The following is a 26,360-nucleotide window of genomic DNA, read 5'->3' on the forward strand; positions in this document are numbered from 1 at the left end:
CTTTTATTGAATCACAGGTAAGAGCCCATCAATCTGCCCATTCCCCATTTCTAGGTGGTCACTAGCTGTACCATAATAAGACCTTTTTAAAATCTTCTCCTAATTAGCATGAAGTCCACAACTCTGGGGGTGGAAGTATACACCTCTCTGAGAACAACTGTCCCCAAACCCCCAGACTTGTACCAGCAAAGCCAATCTAGTTAGTTGACTCAGCCTTGCTGGATATTTGACTCAACTGAGCCAACTAGACTTTCTCTGCTGGGAATCTGACGTGAGCCCTATCAAGATGTCTGCTGGGATGCTTGGGGGCTACACATTAAGCGAAGTAGAGAGACTGTTCTATGAAGAGAGGAGAAGAAAGCACACACGTGGACTCAAGAGGAGAGAGGTTGTGAGAGACTGTAGGGTCACTCAGCACCTCCGACTTTCCAGTGCCTCGTCCTTCCTTCCTGAGGCCTAGTTGTTCACTTTCTCCTCACATATCTTGAGGTAATTATAAGTACCTATTTATTTTATTTTATTTTTTTCTTCCTTGCAAGCAGGCGATCGTGAGTTCTATCCCCGGTACCGATAAAAAGAAAAAGAAAAAAAAAAAAAAAAAAAAAGACGACTCCTTTGCTAATGGCATTTTGAGAGTGTTTCTTTTACTTTCAACCAGAAGAAACTCGATTAATATACTCTTGGGTTCATGCTTTTGTGCTTACAGGTGATTGTCACCATGCACTAGGTCTTACGAATGAAAACAACTTACTTTTTTTTTTTTTTTTTTGGCCGCCTGCTTGCAAGGCAGGTGCTTATGCCGCTGAGCTAAACCCCAGCCCCGGCTTACATGTTTATTAGTACATGTTTGGAATACATAATTACATTCATCATGAGGAAGGATAAAACTTTTGATAGCAGTCTATGTCAGCAGTAGCTAGATGGCCAGTTCTAAATCATGTAGCTGCTGGACATCTTATATTCCTAGAGATTACTAGTTTTTGGTTTTAATGGGAAAATATCGTAGTTTCCCTAGCACAATTCGTATTACACTGCTTTGGAAGACTGTAAGCAACCGGGTCACGACTTTCTTTGTTTTTGAGACAAGGTTTCACTATGCAGTTCAGGCTGGTCTTGCACTCACTTCATAGTTCAGGCTAGCCTCAAACTCGAAGCGATCCTCTTGCCTTCCTAGTGTCGGGATTACAAGCATGCGCCGCCACGTCCGGATTACCGAGACATGTTTTACACGTGACTATTGCCTTTCCAATTCCGGAGCCCCCCTTCCTTCAGCGCTTCTTTCGGGATTACGTCACGCAGAGTTGAAGGGGACCTCTACTCCCTGACCACACCCCTTACTAAACCACGCCCCCAGTGCGGTCTCTTTTCCTGTTTCCGGTGCGTCATAACGTAAAACGTGGGTCACGTAGTGTATCAACTCACCCCGGAAGCAAAAGCGAAGGGGCGGGGAGGAAAGCGGAAAGCAGGGCGGTGTCCTGGTCGCGGGCACGGGGCGGGGCGGGGCGGGGCATGGTAACGGCTCGAAAGGGGAGGGGGCGGGGCCGCAGCGAGGCTGAGGGACCGGTGCTCCCCGCCACTGCCGCTGCCGCCGCCTCCGCTGCCCCAGCTCGCGCGCACCTCAGCCATGATGATCCACGGCTTCCAGAGCAGCCACCAGAACTTCTCCTTCGGGCCCTGGAAGCTGACGGCGGCCAAAACCCACATCATGAAGTCAGCAGATGTGGAGAAGTGAGGCTGCGGGGCCAGGCTGGAGGCGGGCGGGCTCGGCGTGGCCTCTTGGGTCCCCGTGGGTCCAGACGTTTGATTGACAGCTGAGTGAATGGTCGCGTCTCCGCCTCCCGAGGTTTGGCCCGGTGCACCGGGCGCTGGTCAGCCCCCTCTTGGCCTTGAGCGCCGTGGTGGCTTCCATGCTTCGGTTTTCCTGCTCTAGCCTGCGCCACGTTCCTCCTGAGTGTGCGAGACCCGTTTGGGATTTTAGAGATTTTAGCTTGTCAGGTGCAATGGCAGATACTTGAGCAACGGAACAGGAAAGAAAACCCGCGCCTTGGGGATTTGCTAGTGTTGGGAGGCAGCCTGTTCTGTTGCAATGGGGATAACTGTTTTAAAGGAATAGAGTGCAGGAGTGATTTAAGACCTGCTAGGGGATAAAGCGCACGGGGAGGCGGGGTGGCTGCGCTGCACCTGGGAGGACCCTTGGGCTAGGGCGGTGAGCCCCAAGGAGTCCAGGGTAACTGGAGTTCAAGGGTGATCAGGCACCGTGAGAACCAACTGTGTGCGTGCGAAGAGCTGCGGCCATGTGACTGGGGCGTGAAGTGGTGAGAAATGAAGAATGGCTCCAGGAAAATCGAGATACAGAGGGAATTTTTATTCCAGGTTAAAGAATTTTCAATTTTATTTAAGAACCACCAGGTGTAATTTTATCCAGAGAAGCTGCATTATTCACGTCTTTTTGGGGGGGGATGGGGAGATGACATGGAGGATGGGTTGGAGGGCCACCGCGCTGGAAGGAGAGTAGTTAGTGGGGGAGAAACGATAGGAGAGACTTTAGAAGATGAAGTCTCTTGTTTCGATGCCAACTCATATGAGGAGAAAGAAAAAGGAAGAATCTATACTGATGGCAGGATGTCTAGCTTGGGTTGTTGTGAGGGAAGCATTGCCGTTGAACCAAGTGAAAAGCCCAGGAGAAAAGGGAGTTTGGGACCAGGTAGTGAATACAAGGTAAGTTAGCTTGTTGAAATTTGAGGTCTTGAAGATCATAAAGTGGAAATGTTTAGGATAAATTTGATATATTTACCTTGTTGGTAAAAAAAAAAAAATGCAGGAATGGTTGTGCACATCTGTAATCCTAGCCTGTGGGAGTTTAAGGTAGGAGAGTCCTCAGTACCAGCCTGAACTGAGATGCTCTGTTTGTTTTTTAAAGTGAGGTCTCTGGGTTTAGGTTTGTGAGTCATCAGTTTATAGTAGCACCTGGAACCTTGGAAGTGAATTAAAATCATTTAAGAAGTTATCTGGAAGCAAAGGTCATTAGATGATCTCACCCTGAGGAGCACTTGCATTTTTTTCTTTTTTTTGTCCTGGGGTTTGAACTCATGACCTCGAGTTTCCCAAGTAGGCACTTACACCAGTGGGCTAAACCCACAGGGCCACTTGCATTTTTTTCTCGTTGAAAAATATTAGGAAAATTTAGAAAAGAGAGGAAAAAATTTCCTTTCATCATCCAGATCAAGTTACTGTTTTCATATTTTCTCTTGTAACTTTCTGTTGCATAGTCACATAGATAGAGAAATAGAGTATTTGGGCCAATGTTTAAGATACTGTGAAAAGCTGGGTGTGGTGGTGCACATTTGTAATCCCAGCACAGAGAGGTAGAGATAGGAGGATCTCTGAGTTCTGGGCCAGCCTGAGTTTCATAGTGAGCTCTAGGATGGCCTGAACTACATAGCAAGACCCTGTCTCAAAAAGACCAAAAAAAAAAAAAAAACCCTCTCATGATGGAACATTTAAAGTGATGTGGAAGCCAGTTGTGGCAACGCAGCTCTGTAAATCTCAGCACCCAAGAGGCTGCCAACCTCGTCTACACAGTGAGTCTAAGACCAGCCAGAACCACAGAGTGAGACCCCTGTCTCAAAAAAAAAAAAAAAAAAAAAAAAGTAGAGCATTTAGGCATGTGTTTAAGATACTCTGAATACAGTATGGTGCTGACTTTTCTCCTGGTGCATCTTAATTGGGAATAAGTTTAAGGCAATTGGAAAGAGTATAACTGGTGACCTGGGATATACATGGATTCTTTGTTGATGTGAGAATATATTCTTTAGCATGGTATTATTATTCTTATTTTTTCTTTTTGAGATGAGGTTTTGCTCTGTAGTTCAAAATGGCCTTGAACTCATGGCAATCCTCCTGTCTCAGCCTCCCAAGTGCTGGATTTATAGCTTAGCATGTCCTTACCTAGTATTTGTAGCTACTTAGCTATTCAGAAATCCAGAAGTCTTTTAAAAAGATGGAAAAGAAAGGTTAATATACTAAATTAGCTGTCATAGGGCAGTTGGACTAAAGTCCTGCACGTTTTAAAGCATCTTTTTTACCTTAACTCAGAGCAAATGTAAACTCATTACACTTTATAATTGTAACCATATTGAAGCTGTAGGGCAGAAAAAAGTTCCCTGTAGTTTCTTTGCCCTGACGTTTATTTTTCATGTTTTGTTTTTACTTTTAAGAAGTGTGTTAATTGGCTTTGTAGCTATAATGTGTTAGAAACTAAATAAAAGGGGTGAGGGTGCTTCTGGAGCAGCTAGAGATGCACAGCCTCAGTTGGACTTGAGGATATTGTTTTACATGGTTGTTGAATGTGTTGATCATCAAAACGGTTAAACAAGATTTTATGTTTTCTTTTTTTTTTTTTTTGTACTGGTGATCAAACTCCTCGCGCTTGCCAGGCAGGCGCTTATGCTGCTGATCTAAAACCCTGGCCTTTATGTTTTCTATTTAAGGACCCAAACAAGCCAGTAGTATAAACTGCATAATTTAAAAGCAGCCATGTCATGTAGATGCAGTTTATTTTGCACAATTCCTCAAAGAGGAAATTTTATCATTGCTAACTACTTAGATGAGAAAACAGACAAATCCTAATGTGTTTCAGTGATCCACGCAAGACTTTTTAGATACTTACAATTCTCCTTGTGAGCTAGTCCTTCACAAAAAGTTGAAATCTCTGTGCTATGCTGGCAAAAAGTCATGATTCATGGACTGAGATTTGGCTCAGGGAAACCTAATCAGATGGTTAGGATTGTTCAGCAGTTTAAGAGCTGGCGACATAAATGAGTGAACCAACTTTTATAATTTAACTTGTTGACTCGCAGTATTTGTGTTACTGATTCAGCAGAAGCTGGGAAAACCAATAACTTTCTAGTAACCAAAATGTTACATTTGACTGTACGTGTATTGTTTATTGTAAATATTGGTAAATGGTGGTCAGTAGTTTGTTTTTGGTATCAGAAATTGAACTCACAACCTCACACTTGCTAGGCAGGTGCTTATGCACTGAGCTAAATCCCCAGCTAAATAGACATGCCCTGCTTTGCAGAATTCTCTTTTTTTTTGGTACTAGGCATTGAACTCATGACCTTGTGCTTGCCAGACAGTTGCTTATGCCGATGAGCTAAATCCCCAGCCCAATCAGTAGTTTCATATCTCTTTAAGACAACACAGAAAAATTTAAAACATTTTGAGAAGTTTCCAAAGTCATTAAATTTGTACGTAAGGTAACTGGAAAATATACTGTATGGAATCTCTGTGTTAGTTTTCGAGTTGCAAGAAATGGAGGCCTAGTTTGCCTAAAGTAGTGAGAATGCATAAAGAAATAATTAAATGTAGGAATAATCTCAGAAACGGGCAGTTTTTGTGGTCCATCAACTGTTGAATTCTATTCTTCAGCTTGTGCTAAGAGTGGCAGGAAAGCAGGTGAAAATTGGGGCAATTATAGGTTAAACAAAAGAGGAAAGAATGACATTTATGTTTTAGTAGTATGAAGGGCTAGTGTTATCATTAAACTTTGTATAGTGGTTGAGTTACTGATTTTCTATGCTTTCCTTTGCTCTGTCTCTTCTGCCTCATGGCTTCTGCTATCTCTCTTGGTCTGTACTTTGATTGACGCTCACATTTCTCAGAGAATCAGAATGGATTAATTGATTTTTGTTAGGATAAGATTCAGGAAATCCATCCAGTCCAAAGGTAATCGCTTTTGGTTAAGGTGTTGAATTTTCACCCTGGAATTGAAAGTCCATACAGTAAACAAGGTGATACGATCACAACGCTCTGTACTGTGACTTACACATACAGCTACTTTTTTTTAGAAGTAGCTAGAGGCCTCTTGATAGATTTGAGGGCCCGGGGTTGAATCCCAGCACCACAGAAAAAAAGCAAAATAGCTTTGAGCAAGGATTATCAACTTAGCTTTCTAGAGTGCCAGAAGGACTGGTGAACTGGAGAAAACTACTTATCTCCAGCCACTTGGTCCTATATAGCAATGTAGGGCCATATTTTTTTATAAATCAGAAATCCAGATTTGAAATCTCAATTCTTACTGCTAATATTTCAAAAAATAAACAAAAAACTTGTTCAGGCCAGCAAAATAGATGTATGGATTACTAATTTATAATTTTGATATTTTTAGTATACTGTGTCTTCTCTAATGAGGCTGCAGTATATATAAAGAAAACTAGCATAGTAGAAAAATGCCAGCTGTTAACCACTTACACTTGTGCAATCATAAGTTAACTACTTAAACCCTCCAAGGCATTCTTATCTCACAAAGTAGTCTTTTTATTTGTTTTTGTTTTTGTTTTGGGGGATTTGTTTTTGGTACCAGGACAAGCAACAATCCTCCTGCCTCAGCCTCCTAAATACTGGGATTACAGGTGTGAACCACTGCCATGCCCGGCTCTCACAGAGTAGTGCTGAGGCTCAAATTTCAGAATGATCTCTGATCTTCCTGAAGTTCCCTACCCAATTACCTTGCTTTACTTTTTATTTATGATTTATACTAGCTGATACTGTGTTACAAATTTGTGTATTTGCTTTTTGCTCTTTTTTTAGCCCATCTAGTAGAGTGCCATAAAAATATAATAAAAGAATAGATGATAAAAGCATCATCTTGTAATAGATCTTATAAATATATGTTTTTTAGATCATGTTATTAACCCATTCGGTAATGTAAGGAGAATTATGTTGGAATGAAAAAGAAAAAAATGTGAGTACTGATACAAAATAATCTTACCTAACTTTTGGTTTCATGCAGGTTAGCAGATGAGTTGCATATGCCATCTCTCCCGGAAATGATGTTTGGAGACAACGTTTTAAGAATCCAGCATGGTTCTGGCTTTGGGATTGAGTTCAATGCTACAGATGCGTTAAAATGCGTAAACAATTACCAAGGAATGCTTAAAGTAGCTTGTGCTGAAGAGTGGCAGGAAAGCAGGTAAAAATTGAGGCAATTATCAGTCAAAAAAGAAAAGAATTACAATTGTGTTTTAGTAATGTGAAGGGGGGATGTTATTATTAAACTTTACACAGAAGTTGAGTTATTCTACAGTTTATTTTTCTCACAGAATGGAGAATTATTCTGCTGGTTGAGTACTCATTAGGTTACATTGAGCCAAGTGGAATTAACTTTTTTAAAGCTTTAATTTCTTAGTTAAGAAGCAATACATTTAGTGTTGCTGTTCTTAAAGAAAAACTGATTACATGTGATTTTCATTGAATATTTGTGGATCATTACAATTAAGAAAAATGCATTTTTTTGAGAATCAAATCAGCCATTTACTTTGTGCCTGCTGTTTACTAGATACCTAGCCATTTACTTTGTGCCTGCTGTTTACTAGATACCTTTGTAGTCTTAAAATCATGTCCTCAGCCAGTGGACAGAGTACTTGGAAAATTATTGTAATGATTACATTAGCACATCACAAGTTAAAAAATATGCTAAAAAGTATGCTAATGAATTAGAAGTGTATGTATGTATTTAGTAGGATATCCCATATAATTTGTAGAATGTAATTTTGTGTGATATGCATGCAGATGATATGTATTCTGCATCACTAAGTCTGACCGTTCTTTCTTTGGTTTTTGAGGACGGAAGGGGAGCACTCTAAAGAGGTTGTTAAACCATATGATTGGACCTATACAACAGATTATAAAGGAACTCTCCTGGGAGACTCTCTTAAATTAAAGGTAAACCTTACTTTTTGCTGTTACGAGTCATTAATTGTCTTGGACACATCTCGGCTTTAGAAGTTTCTAGTAATGGATTATTTTTTGACCACTTATTTTCTCATATGGCAGGCTTCAGAACATAATGTGACTGACTGATTTTTGAGGTGAGGACTGTGATGTTTAGACTGGCCTTGAACTCCTAGGCTCAAGGGATTTTCCTGCCTCAGCCTCACAAGTAGCTGGGATAACAGGCATGCATCACTACATCCTACTTGAGCATTATTTATTCTTTTTTTTTTTGGTCTTTTTTGAGATGGGGTCTCGCTATGCAGTTCAGGCTGGCCTTGAGCTCACTTTGTAGCCCAGGCTGGTCTCGAACTCGCAACGATCCTCCCACCTCAGCCTCCCAAGTGCTAGGATTATAGGCATGAGCCACTATGCCCAGTTAGCATTATTTATTCTTACAAGTATGGTTGGGCTGGGTATGGTGGCACATGTGTGCAATACTGCACTCTGGGAGGCTGAAGCAGGGACGCTGCATGTTTGAGCCCAGGCTGGGCAGCTTAGTAACTTAGTGAAATCCTGTCTCACAATAAAAGAAAATTTTAAAGGGGGTAGACTGCAGACACGCTGGGTTTCATCTTCTATTCCCTGCTGTCATAAATTACCACTCCCAGGAGCTGAAGGATGTTCACTCATTCACTCCTTCTTGTGTCTACCAGAATCTTCAGCAGTCACTGGGAGCAAAGCAGGTGTCAGCAGGGCTAGCACGTGCTCTTCCTCAGGCTCCACTGAGAATGTGCTTCCTCTGTTATCTGCCTTCCTAGAGTCTCTCCCTTTCTCCGTGTCTCCCCCTTCTCCCTCCCTCCCTCCCCTCTCCCGTGTGTGTGTGTGTGTGTGTGTGTGTGTGTGTGTGTGCGCGCATGCGCGCACGCTATTAGAGTTGAACCCACAGCCTTTGCCTGGGCTACATCCCTGCCCTTTTTCCTTTTTAAAAGTTTAAGACAGTCTTGAAAAGTCCCAGTGTGTGACAGCTGACTGATGTCAACTTGAGTAAGAAACGCCCAAGCAGAGAGGCTTAGGGGAGCGCTGTGTGTGAAGAGCTACCCTAGGGTGTCCCACCACCTGAATGCTATAAAAGGCTAACCAAGAAGGAAGGTGGCGCCTCTTTCAGGGCAGTTGCAGTCTTCTCCTTTCCTGCCTGGCTTCCAGCACAGTCCTTCCCTACTGGCACAGACCTACTGCAGCAGGCAGGCAAGCCTTCTGCACTCTCCCACACCCTACCCCACCCTGGCTGAAACTGAGGGGCAGTGATGCGATCCCTGGCGACCCCCCAGCAGTTGAAGAGAGAGCACTCCTTGGTGACCACCACATCAGTTTCTCCCCACTGCTGCTGTGTCCAAGTCAGTGTCCCCTAAGGAGCTCAAACAGCTGCGGAAGCTCTTCTTCAGAGGACTGAGCTCCAACACAACTGACAAGAGTTTGGAAAGCCACTCTGAGCAGTGGGGAACACTCACGGACTGTGTGGCCTTTAGAGATCCAAGTACTCCAGGGGCTTCAGGTTGTCACTTACACCAGTGTGGTGGAGGTGGACACAGCCATGAACACCAGCCGCACCAAGTGGATGCAGAGGGATGCAAACCAGAGAGCTGTCTCCAGTGAAATCTCCCAAAGACCCGGCACCACCTCAATGGGAAGAACTTTGTTGGTGGCATTAAAGAGGATGATTGATACACATCACCTAGGAGATTATTTTGTGGGTTTTTTTTTTTTTTTGGTCTTTTTCATTTTTATCAGTACCAGGGATTGAACTCATGACTGCCTGCTTGCAAGGCAGGCGCTTATGCCGCTGAGCTAAATCCCCAGCCCCGATTATTTTGAACCGTATAGAGAATCATGACTGGTTGAGGCACTGGAAAGAACAAGGGCTTTATTTTTATAACCTATGATGACCACAATTCTGCGGATAAGGCTGTGATTCACAGATACCATATTGTCAGTGACCACAGGTGTCAGGTGAGCAAAGCCCTGTCAAGGCAGGAGATGGCTAGTGTTTCATCTAGCCAAAGAGGTTCAGGTGGTTCTGGAAAGTTTTGTGATGGTCATGGAGGCAACTGTGGTCATGGAGAAAACTTCATTGGTCCAGGTGGCTTCGGTGGCATTGGGATTAGCTACAGTGCATTTGGTAACGATGGAAGCAGTGTTTGAGTTGGTGGAAGCTACAGTGATTGTGGCAGTTTGCGCAGTCAACCTTCACATTATGGACCCTTGAAGGGAGTAAAGTCTGGAGGCAGAAGGTCTTTGCCTTATGGTGGTGGAGGCCAATCCTTTGCCAAACCACGAAATTAAGGTGACTACGACAGCTCCAGCAGCAGTAGGAGCTAAGGCAGTGGCAGGTTTTAAATACTGCTGGGAAACACAGTTCAGCAGCAAAGCAGAGCCAGAGAAATGAGAGAGAAGCTGCAGCTTACAGCAGAGTGCTGACTCAGCTAGGCACAGGGGCGGCAGGGCCTCTCTGCTGAGAACACGTGTTTTAGACAGTGCTCTTGTGTATGGACAAAAAACTCAGGGTCTGTGGCTAACTTAGAATAGGTTACTTTAGCTTCTGCTTTGTGGAAAATGTAATGCATTCCAAAAAAGGGTTTTAGTGTATACTCTTTTGCACTCATGTTTGCACCCATGTGGTTGATTGCTAAATGTAATAGTCTCATCATGACACTGAAATAATGTCTTTAAACAAAAACAAAAACACACTCTTGAGTTCAACTTCCAGTACAACTTCCTCTCCCCCACCCCAGCCCCCAAATAGGTTTGGTGGAATGGCAAATTGCTGTAACGGTAACATTCTCATGACCAATGAAACATGTATTTTGGTGTAATTATGAGATACTTTAGACAGAATCTGCTGGCAAGTAGTTTAGAATTTTACACATAAATATATGTGCAAATGGAACTTTTGATCAGACAACTTGAGCATGTGACTTACCTGCCCTATATATGTAAGTTTAGACAATTATTTAATCCAAATTTAAGTAAATTGGGTTAAAAAAATACCATGCCATTTTTAAAATTTTACTTGTACATATTAGATATACATAGTGGTAACAGTCATCATAGAGAATTTGTACTGGTACAAGGTGTATCTTGTTCCTTCCTTTTTTACCCATTCTACTCTTCTTACCATGCTGTTTTGATATGAAATATTTCCTGGGACGGTTCTCTGTAAATTCTAAAGCTCTATATTAGTGTAATGTTGCATCTGTTTAGGCCCCACTTAAATGACATAACACAGGAAGGTGAAGTTGTCAGTATCATACTGGAAGTACAGCTGTATTTAGAAATATTATAGATACCATAGTATGACTGAAATGAAGCCAATATGGTTTTGGCTTCATGTCTGTAAATATCACAGATTATTATAAAGAACACAATTATTTGAGTATAAATAATTTTTACTGAAAGTTGTTGGCGGCTATGTTATATATTGGTACTTAGGGAGAATTATTAAGAAAAGAGGGTTGTAAATGGGTTCCTTTGACTCTGGAGGTTAGAGTGTTAGGAATATAGATAGTTTCTGCTTCTCTACTATTCCAAGCTTTAGTCAAATGTCTGTGCTTCAAGGACAGAAACAGGTTTTTTTTTTTTTTTTCCAAATCCATTTTATTCATATATAAAAAGAAAGAAAAGAAGAGGAAAACAACTAGAACAAAATTTTAAAGTACATCAGTTGGAGGGGGGTAACAGTGGTACATACAGTGTGCATTGTTATCCCCAATCATTCATCCAGAAGAAACTAGTTTTTGAGAGAACATGTTTCTTGAGCTCTTACCAGGTGCCAGGCTTTAATCCTAGAAGCTATGGTTATAGCACAGAACAGACAGAAATTCCTCCTTTGTAGTCTAATGGGAGAGCAAGGTTTTTTCAATCCCTTATAGAACTTTGGAGATGAGTATTTTCCTTCCTCTCTTCCAATTGAAAAAGTTTTCCAAGAGCTTAGGTGTCATTTCACTGTCAGGAGTCTGAAGCTTCATACACTAAGGGTGATGGTGACGTCATGGTGTGATGGCCTGCTGGGGGCTGTGAAGTGCATGAGCTGTGAGCATTAGCCAGAACCGGTGGGAGAAACAGGGAAGAGTGGGGGAGGGGAAAGCTCCCATCTTCAGTGCTCTTAACTGACATGTCAACCTACAACAGTTTATTCTAAAGTGTTGGTGATAGATGTCGGTGCGATCACTACTGTCTGGTGATCAAGCTTTGGCAGAACACAGATCTGGGTTTAGATCGGCGGCAGTTAGCAGCAAAGGCCTTTTTTCGCATTGGGAAACGAGACAATACCAGTTGAGAGGTAATAAATAAGATTTACATTAATGTGTTTAGCACAGTGTTTGTTGAATGGCAATTATTATTATGTTAATGGAATATCTCAAATATCAGGGGAGTCTAAAGTTTATATATTTGAAATAGCAAGAAGAGGGCTGGGGATTTAGCTCAGCAGCACAAGCACCTGTCTGGCAAATGCAACACTGTGAATTCAATCACTAGTACTGGGAAAAAAGAAAAAAAAGATGTTGAACTAGCAAGAAGGAAAGATATATTTCTAAATATTTATTCTTCCATTGCAATCTAGAGTTGGTATGTATATTCCTTTATTCCCTTAAAAAATGGAGTAACTGTTTCCAAGCAGACTTGTTAGGGTTTTGTTAATTCTCAAAATAGTAGGTGTGATTATCCGTTGCTTAAAAATGAAGAAACAGGGCTGGGGATTTAGCTTAGTGGCTCAACTGGTAAGTGCAAAGCCATGAATTCGATCCCTGGTACAAAAAAGAAACAGCTGGGCATGATGGCACATGCCTGTTTTCTCAGCACTCAGGAGGCTGAGGCAGGTGGGTCACTGAACGTTTGAGGCCAACCTGGGCTACATAGTGAGTTCAGGGCCAACCTGAATTACATAGCAAAGCCCTGTCTCAAAAAAGAAAAAGAAGAACTAGATCTTAAAGTATGTCTGTTTTTATAACATATACCAGTAACATGTGCAGTAGCATAATGCTGGTACTGTAGCTTCTTAGCACAGTATTTATATGTGGAAGACCACTTCCATAGGGATCTGAGGGATTTTTATTTTTTTATATTATATTGGTTGGGATTTTAAATTTTCTAGCCCTTCCTTAGAAGAATGCTATTTGAAGTCCTGGCTGTATAAGAGGTGTATGCCTGTGTATGAAATATTTTTTAAATGCACAGTGTCAGAAGATGAGGCATTACAGTGGAGCTTTTACTTTTCTCTTAAATCTTTGCTTTTTAGTTGTTGGAGGAAGCTTGTATGTGTGCCTTTTAGTGTCTTCTTACTCTTTGGCCTGTTTAATATTTTATTTTATGAGTCACAATACAGTGTGAGGAAAGCACCAAAGCCAGACATGGTGGTACACAACTGTAACCCCAGCATTTGTAGGCCCAGGCAGGAGGATCTCAAGATTGAGCCCAATCTGGGCAAACAGAGTTGCTTACCCAGGTCCTGTCTTGAAATAAAAAACATAAAAAAAGCCTAGGGATGTAGCTTAATACAAAAGTCCTGAGTTCAGTACCCAGTGATGGGAAAAAATGTTTGTTCCTATGTCATGAGAATTTAATTGAAATCAAAATAAAAAAATTGTGCAACTACATAGTGGTAAAAGTTTATCTGTAGGTGAACAATGAAGAACTGTGTACTTGTTTTGTTCTTGAAACAAAATAGGGTTGAGAACAGGTTCTCACTGTGTAGTCCAGGTTGGCCTTGGATTCATCATGTAGCCCACCTAGCTTTGAACCTGCAGTGATCCTCCTGTCTCAAGCCTCTGAGTGTCCAGCTCCGTAGACATTCACTTCTTGATAATCATGTGTGCTACTTTCTTTCTCACTCTACCTCAGTTAATACTTTTTTAGTGTCTCTGCCAAATCTATGCAATCTCTTTAAACATCTTTTATCATTTTCTTCTAATACTTGTCCATTCGTCTCAAATTACTCTCTATCTCATAGTTCTGTCCATGAATCAAATGACCTAATCATGACTATTTAGTAAGGCAAAATAGTAGCTGCTGGGGCTGTGCAGTGCCTGCCTGGCAAGAACAAGGACTTGAGGTTGATTCCTGGTACCCCAAAAAAAAAAAAAAAAAAAAGCCACTGTTTACTGAATACCTACAGTGTGACAATCATTTTCTTGTTTATGATAAACCTTGTCAAAGAATAGAAAAATAAACATTTTATGATGAAATTGGAGATCATAGAAAATAATACTACAGGTCATAGTTTGGTACTACTGCCAGAAAGACTGTGCTCTGCCTTGGGATTGTCAGTGCTTTTGCTGGGTTCTGTGTATGTGTGTCTGTGGGTTACAGAATAACCTATTGGAAAACTGGCCAGCATTGTCCAAGCCCTTTGCATGCCAGGAGTTACACCAGAATTTCTGTAACAGTTCTAGTTTATCTCATTACTTAAAAGATTTTTTTTTCTTTTTGTAGGTTTTGAGTTAGTTTGGGAATCTAAGATATGTAACATTCTAGTGGGAAAAGTATTTTTAAGTTCTCAGTGAATACTTAAAAGTGTACTTTAGTAACCCCAAGATGGTTTTACCTTTTAAGATAATTGTTCATCAGGCCAATTTTCAATTGCTTAATTTTTTCATAGTGAATGAAGAACACTTGATTTTAATCTGACTTGTGTAAAAGATGAGGCATTTTGACCTTTTTTTTGAATTGGAGTTCTGCTATGGAGTTCAGGCTGGCCTTGAACTCACTATGTAGTCTAGCCTGGCCCTGAACTCATAGCCATCCTCCAGCCCCAGCCTCCCAAATGCTAGGATTATAGGCATGTGCCATCATATCTGGCTTTAACTCTTTTTTAAGAAGCTATTATAGGGCCAGGGATTTAGCTCAGTGACATAAGTACCTGCCAGGCAAGCATGGTGCGTGAGTTCGATCCCTGGTACCAAAAAAAAGAAAAGAAGCTGTTACAAAAGGTTTATGTAGTGTGTTCAGTCTTTCAGAGGCCAGGCACATTCTGATCTGTGATATTGTAGACATCATACAGTGATAAACATGTGTACTGGCTATGCAAAAAAGACTGATAAAGACAAACACTTTCTTATGACTGTTGTTCCTTAAAGTTTTAAAACAAATGCATACCTGTTGTAATTTTTTCTTTCAGGTTGTACCTACAACAGATCATATAGATACAGAGAAATTGAAAGCCAGAGAACAGATTAAATTTTTTGAAGAAGTTCTTCTCTTTGAGGATGAACTTCATGATCATGGAGTTTCAAGTCTGAGCGTGAAAATTGTGAGTATTGTGATTTTTGTTTAAATTAACATCTTTTTTCATTCTTACCATTGGGCATAAAGTAAGACTCACTTTGAAGCACATTGAATCTTAACATCATATCATACAATTTTGGTTGGGTCTAGAATACTTCTTGTTGGATACCTATTGTAAAATTCACTTTTAAGTCTTAGTGTAAAGTTAGTTTAGCAAAGCATTTTTGTTTTAACTATACTTGCCTGGCTTTTTTATAATTGAGTATTGGTTGCTTATCATTATGACAACAATAAATTCTCACACATTTCCAAACCTCCAGATAGACCTGCTGCCCTCAAATATCCAAGTGAATTGTGATAAACTGGGCACTGATCTCTGGGCTGCTAACCCTAGCTTACCCATCAGGCCATGCTGAGTGATTTTTTTTTCTTTTTCTTTTTCTTTTCTTTTCTTGTCTGTCTGTCTGTCTTTTTGAAACAGATCTTGCTATGTGGTTTAGGCTGGCCTTGAGATCACTTGGCAGCCCAGGCTGGTCTTGAACTTGCAGTGACCCTCCTACCTCAACCTCCCAAGTGCTGGGATTACAGGCGGATGCCACCATGCCCGCTTCATACTAAGTGATTCTTTAACATGCCTAGTTGTGTGATGTGACTATTAACAACTAATTTTGATTTGAAGACATATTTGAATTTCTGTGTCTCATAAATTTTAAATAGCACTGTATAAGTTTCAGGTAATGATGTACTTCCCAATTTGTTGTGATGCATCAGATTATCATAAATCAGGTTTTTTTCTGTAGCCTTTCTTCATGATAAACCTTGCTTTTTAAAACCTGTTGCTGATAGCTCCCTCAGAATGGAGTTTGGTCCAGTACCTTCTCTCCAGCAAAGATGGCCTTCAGCCTCTGTTTCATTGGCAAGTCATTAATGACAACTGTTGTGCGCTAAGCTGCATGTTTACACTTGTGTTCATTTGTAATGGAGCAGAATGAGAGAATGACAGGAGAAGTCTACTGTGACATAGTGTGGTAAAAAGGCCTTTCTTTTGGGAATGGCATTTATATTAAGACCTGACAGACAAGTAAACAAGGTCAGTAAGGGAGCAAGAATGTGAAAGTCCAAGGCAGAGAAGAACACAGCCTGTGACTGGCGGTTCTCCAGCCAGTAATCCACTAACATTACTAGCGTATCCTGTTGTTTTTTCATTAGTGGAGTCTTGTATCTATGGGCAATCAATAGTTCTCTGAATATGTTTGACTTTTTGTGTGTGCTTGTTTCTTTCTGGAATTTTCCTTTCCATTCCATTCTTTCCATGGTGAACTCAGGTGTTGGCATCTGTGACTTCAGCAGCTTTAGGTATGTCTTTTTTTTTTGTCTTTTTCATTTTTATCGGTACCGGGGATCGAACTCACCACCGCTTGCTTGCAAGGCAGGTGCTTATGCCGCTGAGCTAAATACCCAGCCCCCAGCATTGGGTACTTCTGTTTGTTTCTCTAGTTGGTAAACTTTGTGGATTTTATCTTTTCATTTATATAAAGTCCTATTGTAGTAAGTCCTTGGTACTTAGTAGACAAATATTTATTTAGTAAATGATTAAACTTTGTGCAGGAATTATGTTTGGAAAGCATAGAAGTTTGTAGATCGCCACAGAGGAAAGATGTTAGGAATGTGTTGTAAACTCTGATGAACCAGTCTCTGCCATATGAAATATGTAATTTGTTGCTTTGAACAAGAGCATTCTGTTCAACATCTGTTGCCTTTATTTTGTGTAAAGTGAACAAAAGTGAGTAGCAACAAAGAACTAGATTGTCCTTTAATTTTAATTTCACTGGTACTGATATTTACTATCAGTATTACCAGTTTTAAAAATGCAATTGGAATTTTCTCATAATTTAGATAAGCTTTAAGAGTTTTATATCTCAGTTTTTGATCTCAGGGGGAAATTTCTATTGGGAAAACGTTAAGATGCTACATGATGCTAAGTAGTCTGCAAGGTTTTAAAGACTAGTTGGAGCTGGCATGTGGAAATGTCTTCTCTTCATTCCTTGTGGAGCAGGAATATATCCATGACACGCTACATTAAAAAAAGGAGTTTTCAGGGCTGCCAACCTTATAGTAGAGGTTGAGTGGTAGTACATTTCTCCTACATTAAAGGAAAAAGAAAATTAAAAAAGATTAGTTGAAGCTAGGACAAAGAATCTCTGGGTCAGGGACTTTTTTATATAGATGGTCCCCAACTATGATGGTTCCATTAGAATTTTTTGGCTTTAAGATGGTGTGAAAGTGATGTGCATTCAGTGGAAACTGTACTTAGAATTTGCTCTTTTCCCAGCCTGGCAGAATGTGGTAGGATATTCATGATGCTGGATAGTAAGCCATGGCCACTCAGCTTGGATCATGTAGGCAAACCACCGATATTCTGTGGTGTGCTTTGTTGCTAAGCTGTGGTGATGGTCAGCAGGCATTTTAGTTACTTTCTTGTTGCTGGGACAAAATATGTGACATCCCAAGTTAAAGGAAGAAAGGCTTATTTTAGCTTCTAGTTTGTAGAGGTTTCAGCCCATAGTTGGCTCTACGGGGGAGGGCAGCATGGCAGAGGGGCTTTGCAGGGGAGAAACAGTCCATGGGAGGAAGGCAGAAAGCAGTGAGCCTGCCTGCCTGCCTTCTTTTCCTTTCTGGTCCATCCGGGCTGCAAGCCTAATTTTTTTTTTTTTTTTTTTCATTTCTGTTAAAACTGAAAAGCCTATTGAGTGGTGCTGTTTGTACCCAGGCTGGGTCATCTGTCTTCAGTAAATCCTTCCAGCCACACCCAGAACTATGCTATTAGTCCAATCATTGGACTAATCCATTTATCACGTACCCATAATCCATATTCGCGTACCCCAGACCCAGCCACCTCCAAAAGGTCCCTATAAGGACATGAAGCTTTGTGGGGTACATCTAGATACAAGCTGTAACTATAGGTTAGGTATATTAAATGCACTTTTGACTCAGATATTTTCAAGTTGTGATGGCTTTATAGGAACAGTAATCTCATTGTTAGTCAAGGAGCATCTGTACTGCTAATGTAGCCCTCTTTTTTTGATTGATTGAACTCACAACTGCGTGCTTGCAAGGCAGGCACTTAATGCTGCTGAGCTGAATCCCCTGCCCTGGCCCTCTTCTAATAGTTTTTTAAAAATTAATCTTTCTTAAGCTGGGTGTGGTGGTGCACACCTGTAATTCCAGCACTCAGGAGGCTGAGGTGGGAGAATTGCCATGAGTTCAAAGCCAGCCTGGTCTATGTGGTGAGTTCAAGGTCAGCCTGAACTACATAATGAAATCTTGTCTTAAAAAACTTTTTTATTTTTCTTTCAACAATGTAATAAAATGTTTAATTTCTTTGAAAAATATTAACATCCCTTTTTTTTTTCTCCAGAGAGTAATGCCTTCTAGCTTTTTTCTGCTGTTGCGGTTTTTCTTGAGAATTGATGGGGTGCTTATCAGAATGAATGACACAAGGCTTTACCATGAGGTACATATTTTCATTTAACAAATATCTTAACTGATAATGGATCTGTTTATGTAGTTTCATTGTCATTCTGAGAGTTTGAAGTCAAATGTTTTATATGGCAATCTGTAAACTTTGAGATTCACTGTTGACAAAACGTTACATGTTCTTTGCAAAAGTTCTGGTAACTGAAAAAAGACATTCTTGGTGTGGGGAGGGTCAGAGGTGATGCTTTAAAACACTTTTTGTACACACTTAATACGTTTAATAGAAATGTCCCTTAATTCTTACCTCTGTTTATAGGACATATTGTTTATATAGGCCTGGTGTTAGAAACACCAATCACAAGGCCCTGAAGTCTGTTACTGATTATTTTGATAGCTGCTGTAGAGTTTGAGAGCTCTGTGTTCCATCTAGCGTAACTGTTAAACATGAAGCTTTTTTCTTTTTAGGTAAGTGCAGTTAAATTGAGTATGGAAATTCCTCCAGCAGCTTCATAGCAGCCTTTCCTTTCTGAATGAATTTTTAACTTTAGATTTGTGATTATGTGGATCGAGGCATTCCATGACACTACCAGTGGTCATAGTAATGATCACTTCTGTCACACCTTTGTGAAATCCATGCTGTTAATCATGTGTTCGTTAACTGAAGTAATTAGAGAATAGTGTAAGTTGCTCACCCAGTTACACAGTCAGTAGCAGAAACTGGCATTTGAACACAGTAGGATGGGATTGGTTTGGTATTTCCTCAACTCATCCACTCTGGAATTTTTTCTGCATTAATATTAATCGTGACTGTGGACCATGTGTGTGTGATATGAAAACAGTGCCTCACTCTGTAGTTCAGGCTCAATTGGAGCTCGCTGTGTATCCCAGAATGTGCGTGATCCTCCTGCCTCAGCCTCCTGAGTGTTGGGATTACAGGCACGTGTCACCATGGCCAGCTCTTTTCGTTTTTAAAAGTAGAGGCAAAGTATTGCCATTTTTGTCCCCCAGAAAGAGTGCAATATAAATCTTTTTTAAAAAAATACAAATCTTAAAGATACTATTTTAGTCATGCTGAGTTTTGGGATTTTATCCTAAAAATGATTCTTCTATAGAATAATTTACAAATACTAACCCGGGCGAAGGCTCAGAATTGTATGTGCATGAACATTCACAACAGTGCTGCTTACGATAGCAAAAGGGAAGGAAGAAGGAGCTAGTGCCCAGTAAAGTGCCTACTTTTGTGTCCATGTAGTAGAAAAATGTATAACCACTAAAATTTACGGCTGTGAATTATATTTAATTTGGAAAGATGTCTATCTTAGTGTTGAATTTCAAAAAGTGAGTATGTATCCATTTGTGTAAGATTTTATGTAGGGATTTCTAATATGAAAGAAATTGTATGTTTAGAATTCATGAGGGTGTACTCTGAACAGTGTGTCAACTATTCTAACAGTCCTGCTAACCTGTTCTGAAACTCAATTTGATTGTAATATTTATTTTTCTTTCATCAAAATAAAAAAAAGTAAATCATGAGAGGATGTTATCAGTAAGATCTGTGATTGCTGATTTATCCTTCCTTTGTACTTTATTATTTGATTTTTTCACAACGAGCAATAATTTGATTTTATTGATATAGAAGATCGACACCTTAAAGGCATATTGTCTTTTAGGGGTATAAGTTTCTTTTACTGAAATGTTCACTGAAAATAAGATTATAATAAATTGTCATTTCATCGTAATTTTTAAAATCTTACGGGATAAAAAGTAAATATAGAAAAGATGATTTTCGGGCTGGGGATTTAGCTCAGCGGCATAAGTGCCTGTCTTGCAAGCAGGCACTCATGAATTCAATCCCCACTACCGATAAAAAAAAAAAAAGATGATTTTAAGTAAGGAACTTAGCAAGCGATTTGTGGAAATAGGGTGGAGAAGAATAAAATCGTGCTTATTTTTATTTTTTTGAGAATAAAAATTTAAAGCTTTTATGTAGACGTAGCCTGTTACTTTATATAGGTAGATGATAATATAGCTTGAGGAAAATATTTAATTCCAAACTTTGAAGTACATAATAATAAATCTTTTGTGTATCTTACACATGTTCTTTCAAAGCGAAATCTTTGCTTAATGTATTTTCATATGTGTATCTAGAATTACTATGATTCATAGGGATTAGAAATTATACTTCAAAATTCCTGATAAGGCTTAATGGAGTTATCTCCGTGTAGAGTGAGATATTTTTATTAGACTTCACGCTACCCTTCTAGTCTATTCCAATGTGGACAATCTGTTTAATAGAAGAGACTGAGTTAATGTTAAAAATAAATGTTAGTAAATTTATTGCAACTTTTAAATTTTTAAATATAGGCTGACAAGACCTATATGTTACGAGAATATACTTCACGAGAGAGCAAAATATCTAATTTAACGGTAAGTATTTTAAGTTTCAGGGTTTTTTTTTGTGCTTTTTTAATTTAAAAAAAAATATATATATATATATAAAAGAGGGAGATTTAAGATGAAAGAGGACATAACAATACAGGTCAGAACAGAACAATTTAAGTAACATAATATTTCACCACAGGATAACCCAACATAACAGTAGTTACCATAGTGTCCCTTTCCTTGAAATATTTGAGTATGCCTTCATATACTATCAAACATAACAAGACAGTGTAAAACCATTCAAGAGGGTAAAAGTATTACAGGGTATTGAGAACCAACTAGCAGAAAGTGAACAACGGTTTCTGTATTATCTCCTTGACTATAAAAAAAAATTTGTTTATACTATCACATATAATAAAATCCAGTAAGATACAACATGATAAAACCGATGTAGACAGACAAACAGAAGCTTGATGGGCCTTCAAAACAAGGCCTTTACCTTAAAATCAGGCACAAGACAAGGATGTCCCTTATCACCACTCCTATTTAATATATACTGGAAATCCTAGCCAGAGCAGTTAGACAAGAGAAAGAAATAAAAGGGGTAAAGTTAGGAAAAGAAGAAGTTAAATTGTCATTATTTGTGGATGACATGATACTCTACATAGAAGACCCCTAAAACTCCATTGAAAGACTCCTAGATATAATAAATAAATTCAGCAATGTAGCTGGATACAAAATCAACACACAAAAATCAATAGCATTTTTATACACTAACAACAAAATCACAGAGAGAAATAAAAGAAGCCACACCCTTCACGCTAGCAACTAAAAAAATGAAATATTTAGCAATTATTCTCACAAAAGAAGTAAAAGATCTATATGGCGAAAATTATAATACACTGAAAAAAGAAATTGAAGAGGATCTCAGAAAATGGAAAGATATCCCTTGCTCATGGATAGAAAGAATAAATATTGTGAAAATGGCCATTCTCCCAAAACTGTGATACAGATTTAATGTAATCCCAATAAAAATACTATCAACATACCTCATAAATCTAGAGAAATCACTCCTAAAATTCGTCTGGAACCAGAAGAGACCTAGAATAGCAAAGATAGTTCTAAGCAGCAAAGGCAAGGCAGGAGACATCACAATCCCTGATTTGAAGTTATACTACAAAGCATCTGTAGTAAAGTCAACATGGTACTGGAATCAAAACAGAGCCGAAGATCAATGGAATAGATTAGAAGATACAACCACAACTATAAACACACTCAACCACCTTACCTTTGATAAAAGGGCCAAAGGTTCACTGGAAGAATGACAGTCTCTTTAATAAATGGTGTTGGAAAAACTGGTTCTTCATATGGAGAAAACTAAAACTAGACTCATGCCTATCACCATGTACTAAATTAAAATCTAAATGGATCAATGATCTGAATTTTTTTTTGTTATCTTTTTCGTTTTTATTGGTACCAGGGGTCGAACTCACAACTGCCTGCTTGCAAGGCAGGCACTTATGTCGCTGAGCTAAATCCCCAGCCCCCAAAGATCTGAATATTAAAACAGAAACACTAAATTTATTGGAAGACAAATTGGGTAAAAATCTTGAAGACGTAGGGGTAGGTAGAGAATTCATGAACAGGAATCAAACCGCACGGGAAATACTTCCCAGAATCAATAACTGGGATCACCTCTTACTAAAAAGTTTTTGCATGTCAAAAGAAATCTCCAGTATAGTGAAAAGAAAACCCACAAACTGGGAAAAAAATCTTAGTGAACTGTCTCTCAGACAAAGGACTTCTGTCTAAAACATACAAAGAATTAAAAAAAATCAGACCCCCAAAATTCAAAGATCCAATTCAAAAATGGGCATCTGACGGGGCTGGGGATTTAGCTCAGTGGCATAAGCGCCTGCCTTGCAAGCAGGCAGTCGTGAGTTCGACCCCTGGTACCGATAAAAACGAAAAAGACAAAAAAAACAAAAACAAAAGCAAAAATGGGCATCTGAGATGAATACACACTTCTCAGATGAAGAAATACAAATGGCAAATAAATACATGAAAAAAATGTTCATCATCATTACTCATTAGAGAAATGCAAATTAAAACCACACTGAGATTCCATCTCACTCCTGGAAGAATGGCCAGGATCAAGAAAACCACCACCAACAAATGCTGGAGAGGCTGTGGGGAAAAAGGAACTCTCCTACAGTGTTGGTGGGAATGTAGACTGGTGCAACCATTGTGGAGGTCAGTCTGGAGATTTCTCAAAAATCTAGGATTGGAAGTCCCATTTGTTCCAGCTATTCCACTTCTGGGCATATTCCAGGAGAAGTGAAAACATCATACCACAGTGATATATGTGCACCCATGTTTACAGCAGCACAATTTGTATTAGCCAGATCTTGGAAACAACCTAAGTGTCCATCAACTGAGGTATGGATAAAAAAGTTGTGGTATTTTTATATAATGGAGTACTACTCAGCTATAAAGAAGGATCACAGTGAGATATTTATAAATAAATGGACATAGCTTGAGACCATACTCATAAGCGAAATAAATCAAACTCGTATATAAATACCAAATAGTTTCCCTAGTATAAGAAGTGGTAAGAATACATAAAAGTATGTGGTAATCATGATTCCCCATTATATTGCTTTGAAACCTATAATGTTTTCATTAGTTAATTGGAATGGTTTTATTCTGGGTTGTTTGATTTTATTGTCTGTGATGGTATGAACATTTTTTTTTTCTTTTTTTTATTGGTACCGGGGATCGAACTCACGACGGCCTGCTTGCAAGGCAGACGCTTATGCCACTGAGCTAAATCTCCAGCCCCTGAACAGTTATTTTGAGGAAAACAAGATGTTATAATAGCTAGTGCTGAAGTTTCAGTTTTTAGATCTGAACTGTAATGCTTCATTGTAACTAAATTTATATCATTTAACTAAATTTACATCATAATTTTAATTTTTAATTTACATCATTAATTCATTTTAGCTATATAAGATAAATACTGTTGGAGCATAACTTTTCTGAGCTTGCTTCAAATACAAGAACATCTTGGAGTTGTTAGATATTAGCTGTCATTCAGTCTAATTTCCATGTTTTATTGTGGAAAAGCTGTGGTCCAGAAGTATGATTTAACCTGAGTCACAGCAGTAGTAGAACGATAGCTGGCACCAATTGAATATTCTCCCCCCTAAATACCTTACTTCAATTTTTTGTGTATGGTCTCCTTTTTGCCTTTCCAAAATATGATAGCTGTGTATCATGACTTGTTTATTTTGGCAGGACTTCCTTTTTACTTACAATTTTCTAGTGAGTATTACTTTCATACACTGGGAATTCTTTTTTACCCATAGTATTTCAGCCCAGGCATAGAGGTTGTGTACTTGCATTAGAAAAGTTGATGAGTTTTCATCGTAGGTTACATACTGGACTCTAAATAAAGACTAGTTCTTCCAAGCTACGAAAGCAACAGGAAACAAGGATTGAATTAAGATGTATTAAGTTGTTACAACATCTGTGGGAGCATTCATAACTTGTTTTAAAAAATCGCTCAGTAATAGGAAACACCTGTTATTTTGAGGCGCATTTAATGATGCTCATTTGCACATATTACACCTGATTTTGAAATTGGCATGTTTTATAAAGGTTTAAACCAAAACATTTTCAAAAAGTGTCAGTGCAGTAATTGAATATATGCTAATATAATTTATTCATTTTCTAGCATGTTCCACCTTCCCTCTTCACGGAACCTAATGAAATATCACAGTACTTACCAATAAAGGAAGCAGTTTGTGAGAAGCTAGTATTTCCAGAAAAAGCTGATCCTACCCCTGCAAACTCCCAAGAAAGCATACCTGTGGAATAGAGTGTGATACAGCATATACTCACTGCGGAATCTGACTGGACACCTTGGCTATTTGTAGGGGAGTTTTTTTTACTATGAGAATTGTTTTGTTTGTGTGCAGATTTTCTGTCACCTTTAAGGAAAAAATAAAAGATTGTTGCAGGCAGGTTCCACTTAACTCCTGTTTGTACTGTGTATCTTCAAATTCGTACTATATGTTTATATTTTCTGGAGTTAAATTTGTACTTGTAAATGATCACAAATAGTCTGCAGCAGGAGTGGTGTGTGTACATCTCATGGGAAGCAGACAGAATCTGCGTCCATCATGAAACACTGTCTCTTACTGGGAGGAGTTGGATTTAAATCGGTGAATCCCAATGCCATGTGACTTTCCTAGGATCCCCAATCATGCATGTTGATGCATGGCTCTTTGCTTTGGGCTTTCTGACATCTAGTCACACTTCTGGAGAATTTTGCTTGTCATGAAGGAAGTTGATCTCATAGTTTAATGCACCCACAAAATCTTAAAAATGTGTCTACCTTCTAATTTTAAATTAGCTTTGTGATACAAACAAAGGTTTAGATACAGAACCAGGAAAACCTAGTGTTTCGGAGAATGCAAGCCCTTGTACGTGCTTGTGAGTGTGGTTGTCTGGATGCCAGAGCTCTCCCACCTGTAGGTGTTCTTCACACTGGCCTGGCAGCACATTGAGTATACAAAAGAAAATTTCTTTTCTTTTAGAGATGACCCTTTAAACATTTTATATTCTTTTCTGCCATTCTGGATATTCTTTATAAGTGGAAAATCATGTAAGTACCAACTAAGAAATTACTTGAAGTAGATTTTTACAAATTTTTGAAGAGCAGGAAGGCAAAAAAAATGCTTTTATTTGACTTGAAGTCATTGTACATATTTCCACACGATGGAAAACCTATTAAATAAGAACATTTAATTGAAAATATTTGCAAAACATTTTAGGTATTATCTTGAAGATAAATTTGGGTATTCATCCTTGCTCAAACTTTGGTATATTATTGTGAACCAAATAGGCAGGGTGTATCTTACTAGCTAAATTTGGTCACAAATAGTTTTTATATTTGTCTGCCTTTCACATTACCTCCAGGGTATGGGAAATCAGGATTCGTTGTTTATTGTGTGTTAAATACACTTTATTTAATGTCTTTGGAATATGTGAGGGACTATACATACTACTCAGCTTTCTGTTTTATTTGCCATGCAGATTTAAACAGATACTTCATGCAAATTGTAAGAAATGAAAAGTTGTAAGAATACTCATTAGTTGGAGTTTCTGGGCAACATCATATTATGAGAGAGAATACATATTTTTTTAAAATTTATTGATTTAGATGTCTTGATAACCTGAGTAGTCTGAGAGTAAGTACATGAAAATTCATTGTTAAAAATTGTGGAGAATTAAAAGAGTTGACCTTTTTTTCCTTTTTGTTTTTTTAAAGATGGTGGGTAGGATGAGTATGCTTCTGACAGTTTCATTAGTTTATTTCTGTGGGAACTACCAAGAAAATGTATTTGGCCCTTGATGAGTATGACATATATACCAGTTTATATTTATTTGTTCCAGTTGTCTTTTTGTAAGAGAAAAATAAAAAAAATTACTGATCTATA

General features: G+C 38.9%; 1 protein-coding gene, 1 non-coding gene and 1 pseudogene across 4 annotated transcripts; all 3 read left to right on the forward strand.

Annotated features, from left to right (window-relative positions):
* Positions 1 to 1,511: 1,511 nt before the first annotated feature.
* On the forward strand, positions 1,512 to 26,360 carry Tiprl (TOR signaling pathway regulator). Of its 3 annotated transcripts, none has more exons than XM_003468682.5 (7): positions 1,512 to 1,728; positions 6,797 to 6,976; positions 7,629 to 7,728; positions 14,891 to 15,022; positions 18,416 to 18,511; positions 20,839 to 20,901; positions 24,593 to 26,360. In XM_003468682.5, the coding sequence occupies exons 1-7, from the start codon at positions 1,625 to 1,627 to the stop codon at positions 24,734 to 24,736; spliced, it is 819 nt and encodes a 272-aa protein (XP_003468730.1). In that variant the 5' UTR covers positions 1,512 to 1,624; the 3' UTR covers positions 24,737 to 26,360. The 3 variants fall into 3 exon arrangements, with proteins under 3 accessions (XP_003468730.1, XP_023420400.1, XP_005003250.2); XM_023564632.2 differs by lacking the exon at positions 1,512 to 1,728 and adding an exon at positions 1,800 to 2,373; XM_005003193.4 differs by lacking the exon at positions 1,512 to 1,728 and adding an exon at positions 2,427 to 2,718.
* Positions 9,607 to 10,113, forward strand: LOC111756428 (heterogeneous nuclear ribonucleoprotein A1-like; annotated as a pseudogene).
* Positions 17,013 to 17,148, forward strand: LOC111756457 (small nucleolar RNA U109). Its single transcript, XR_002790946.1, has one exon. It is a non-coding gene; the product is annotated as a small nucleolar RNA U109 (small nucleolar RNA).

This window comes from Cavia porcellus, unplaced genomic scaffold, assembly GCF_034190915.1.
Source record: "Cavia porcellus strain 051 isolate PalLab524CR breed Dunkin Hartley unplaced genomic scaffold, mCavPor4.1 scaffold_7, whole genome shotgun sequence".
Classification (NCBI taxonomy): domain Eukaryota; kingdom Metazoa; phylum Chordata; class Mammalia; order Rodentia; family Caviidae; genus Cavia; species Cavia porcellus.

What these genes read in the sequence shown, in the direction of transcription:
- Tiprl (XM_005003193.4), top strand. Translation starts at nt 2,552, where the DNA reads ATGAAGTCTCTTGTTTCGATGCCAACTCATATGAGGAGAAAGAAAAAG. An exon ending in GACCAGGTAGTGAATACAAG is followed by an intron (nt 2,719 to 6,796) that starts GTAAGTTAGCTT and finishes GGTTTCATGCAG; the next exon opens with GTTAGCAGATGAGTTGCATA. An exon ending in ACACAAGGCTTTACCATGAG is followed by an intron (nt 18,512 to 20,838) that starts GTACATATTTTC and finishes TTTTAAATATAG; the next exon opens with GCTGACAAGACCTATATGTT.